This window comes from Montipora capricornis, chromosome 3 (assembly GCF_036669925.1).
Source record: "Montipora capricornis isolate CH-2021 chromosome 3, ASM3666992v2, whole genome shotgun sequence".
NCBI lineage: Eukaryota > Metazoa > Cnidaria > Anthozoa > Scleractinia > Acroporidae > Montipora > Montipora capricornis.
The window spans coordinates 61,593,738-61,596,237 of record NC_090885.1 but is presented as its reverse complement, the minus strand read 5'-3'; the positions used below and the strand labels follow the sequence as shown (position 1 = coordinate 61,596,237).

The 2,500-nt window shown below is 39.8% G+C and overlaps 1 protein-coding gene across 1 annotated transcript in view; it reads right to left on the bottom strand.

Moving 5' to 3' along the window:
- Positions 1 to 2,500, bottom strand: part of LOC138043610 (transient receptor potential cation channel subfamily V member 5-like) — a 32,142-nt gene that overhangs the window by 13,059 nt on the left and 16,583 nt on the right. Inside the window, exon 8 of the mRNA XM_068889966.1 lies at positions 1,000 to 1,082. Coding sequence (XP_068746067.1) covers positions 1,000 to 1,082 — 83 coding nt within the window. The remainder of the gene's footprint in view (positions 1 to 999; positions 1,083 to 2,500) is intronic.

Genomic DNA, 2,500 nt, shown 5'->3' with positions numbered 1-2,500 from the left:
ATTCCTGGGATCCGATTCAGAGCTAAGTAGCTCTAAATTATTAACTTTTCGAAAATTCACGGGACCTCTACATCCGTTACCGGGAATTTTTAAAAACTTTGCCTATAGTTTTATCTTGCATTGCTAATTGCAAATTGTACAATAATAAATTGGGGTCAACGCGTTCATTTTTTAGATGCAAGTAAAGACGAAATACAGAGTGTTTCTGGAGAGCTTTCATGTTGCCATGGTAACCTATTACGACACCATAATGGGCGCATTTTGTTAAGCAATAATTGGCGTTTCATATGGAACCATAACATCGTTGTTACGTGATACAGTGTAGTACATGTACTTATAACCCTTCTAACAATAAGGTCTCTTACATATAAAAGTGGTGAAACTGGTTCCAGCCAAGAACGTCAAAGTCCCTGACGTCATAAAAAGCAACCGTAACCTTAGTTTTAGGCTTCACGGAACGCTTGTGTCAAGTAAGACAAAGAGTTCACTTAACCCTTAGTCAATTCCCTCTGACGAAGGGCTAACGCTCGGAACGTCAGATCGCAAATATTATACGGTTAATTTACGTCTATCAACTTCTTTGAAAAAACCAAATTTTTCGTGTTTCAATCCCCACAGAGGTTTCTTTTGAAAGTAACCCTATCATTTACTTTGTTTAGATGTGATTTTCAATCATCCTCAATCACTAAAGCGCCTCAGTGTTTTCGGTTACGTAAGGTTGACTTATCTACAATGTAGTACGAGATTGCCGTCTCTGCGGCAGTGAAAGAGATATTATGGGTCAAGCTTCCAGTTAAAATGTTTTGACTTTCGGAACTCCTGAATTCTTAATGCTTAGACTAGCTGATGTCATCAACAACACTGTTTCTCTCCAGATTTTCACTCACACAGAAATCTCCCTTCAGGAAAGGGATAATTATCGTGTTTACTATCCAGGCCACGCCCGTGATAAAAGACCTTAGACGATATGGTTTCTACCTTGAACAATATCAGACAAACCTATATCGGCAAGAATGTTTCCATTTTTCCTTGAGCAGGTTATGAAGAATTCCATCGAAAAGAGCCAAGTGTGATACAGATTCCTGTAAAAGAACAGAGATAAACATTGACGGTTGAATGCGTTTAAAACAAAAAAACAAAACGAGGTTATGCTTCCCACCATGGTGTCCAGTCCCTGGGTTCGACTCAACGTCATATTTGGGTTGAGTTTCGTGGTTCTTTTCTTTGCTCCGAGAGGTTTTTCTCTGAGCAACACGGTTTCCCCTCTCATTAAACAAACGCAGATTTGTATCACTTGCGTTTGGCTACACAATCTGCGGCCTTAAACTGAAGTGATCATTACATAACCTACGTGTAGCCGTACCCTCCCCCCGAAAGAAAAACGGGAAGAGGGGACGTTCCCTTACGGCTACACGTAGGCTTATCATCACAACGAGCAAGAAGGCCAATCAACATTGAAATCAACTCCGTTTGAACTGCTGAAAGTGAGGGAAAATGCATCCGTGGAAGTACCGATTAATGGTTCTGCCTCCCAGTGAGTGAAACCAATCACTAAAATTACTCTCCTTTGAAAAGCACTATGAAGCGAAAACATTGACACAAAAGGGAATCAAAGTTGTATTATAGACCTAATAGGCTAACTCGATCTTGTACCCAGGTATTTCCATATCATTTAAATATGCATGCTACATTACCATTAAAACCCAAATATACAAAGAATCTTAATCCCGGGAGATTTGAATTGGGTACAACTTTGAGTTAGCCGATTGAGTCTATTAAAACACGAAGCTGATAATACTACAGCTCTAAAATAAAGTGTGCGTGCCATAATCGGCCAATTTAGTAAGCCGCATTCTAATGAACGTACCGCTGCATTTAGAAGTTTGCTTTTGTCCCTGGATTACAAAATAAGGTACGAGATGATTATAATTTTAAATATATTAAATGAGAGGCTTCATAGCTCAATTGGTAGAGCATTGCACCAGCTTCGGCATCGGCATCAGAGGTCATGGGTTCAAATCCCGTTGCAGCCACCTGCAATATTCACTGCTTATTACCCCCCAAAAACTTTGCATGACCATTGTTTGCAATTTCTCCTGAGACATGAAAATGTCCCAAGAGAAGTCGAAAACAATGCCTATGCAGATTTTTGGGAGGTAAAAGAGGTGTATCATGGGATTTGTGCAAGTAGTGAATTACTTCTTTTCGTGTAATGAATATCTTACTAACCGCATACTCTCGAGTCACATTGTAAGTTCAATTAATTCTTGGTTTGCACCCATGTGACATGGCGGCCATGTTGGATGGCAATACAATACAATTTCTTTCGCAGAATTTGCATAGAGCAGTTTTTAATTGAGTGTCGTAAAACCAAAACCAAAGTAATTACTTTGGCCAATCAAAAAGGACGGAGACAATCCTGTAAACCAATCAAAACTCGAAGTAATTACACGTAGCCGACACAAAGCGCGGGAAAATCAGCACGCGCGAGCCAAGATTG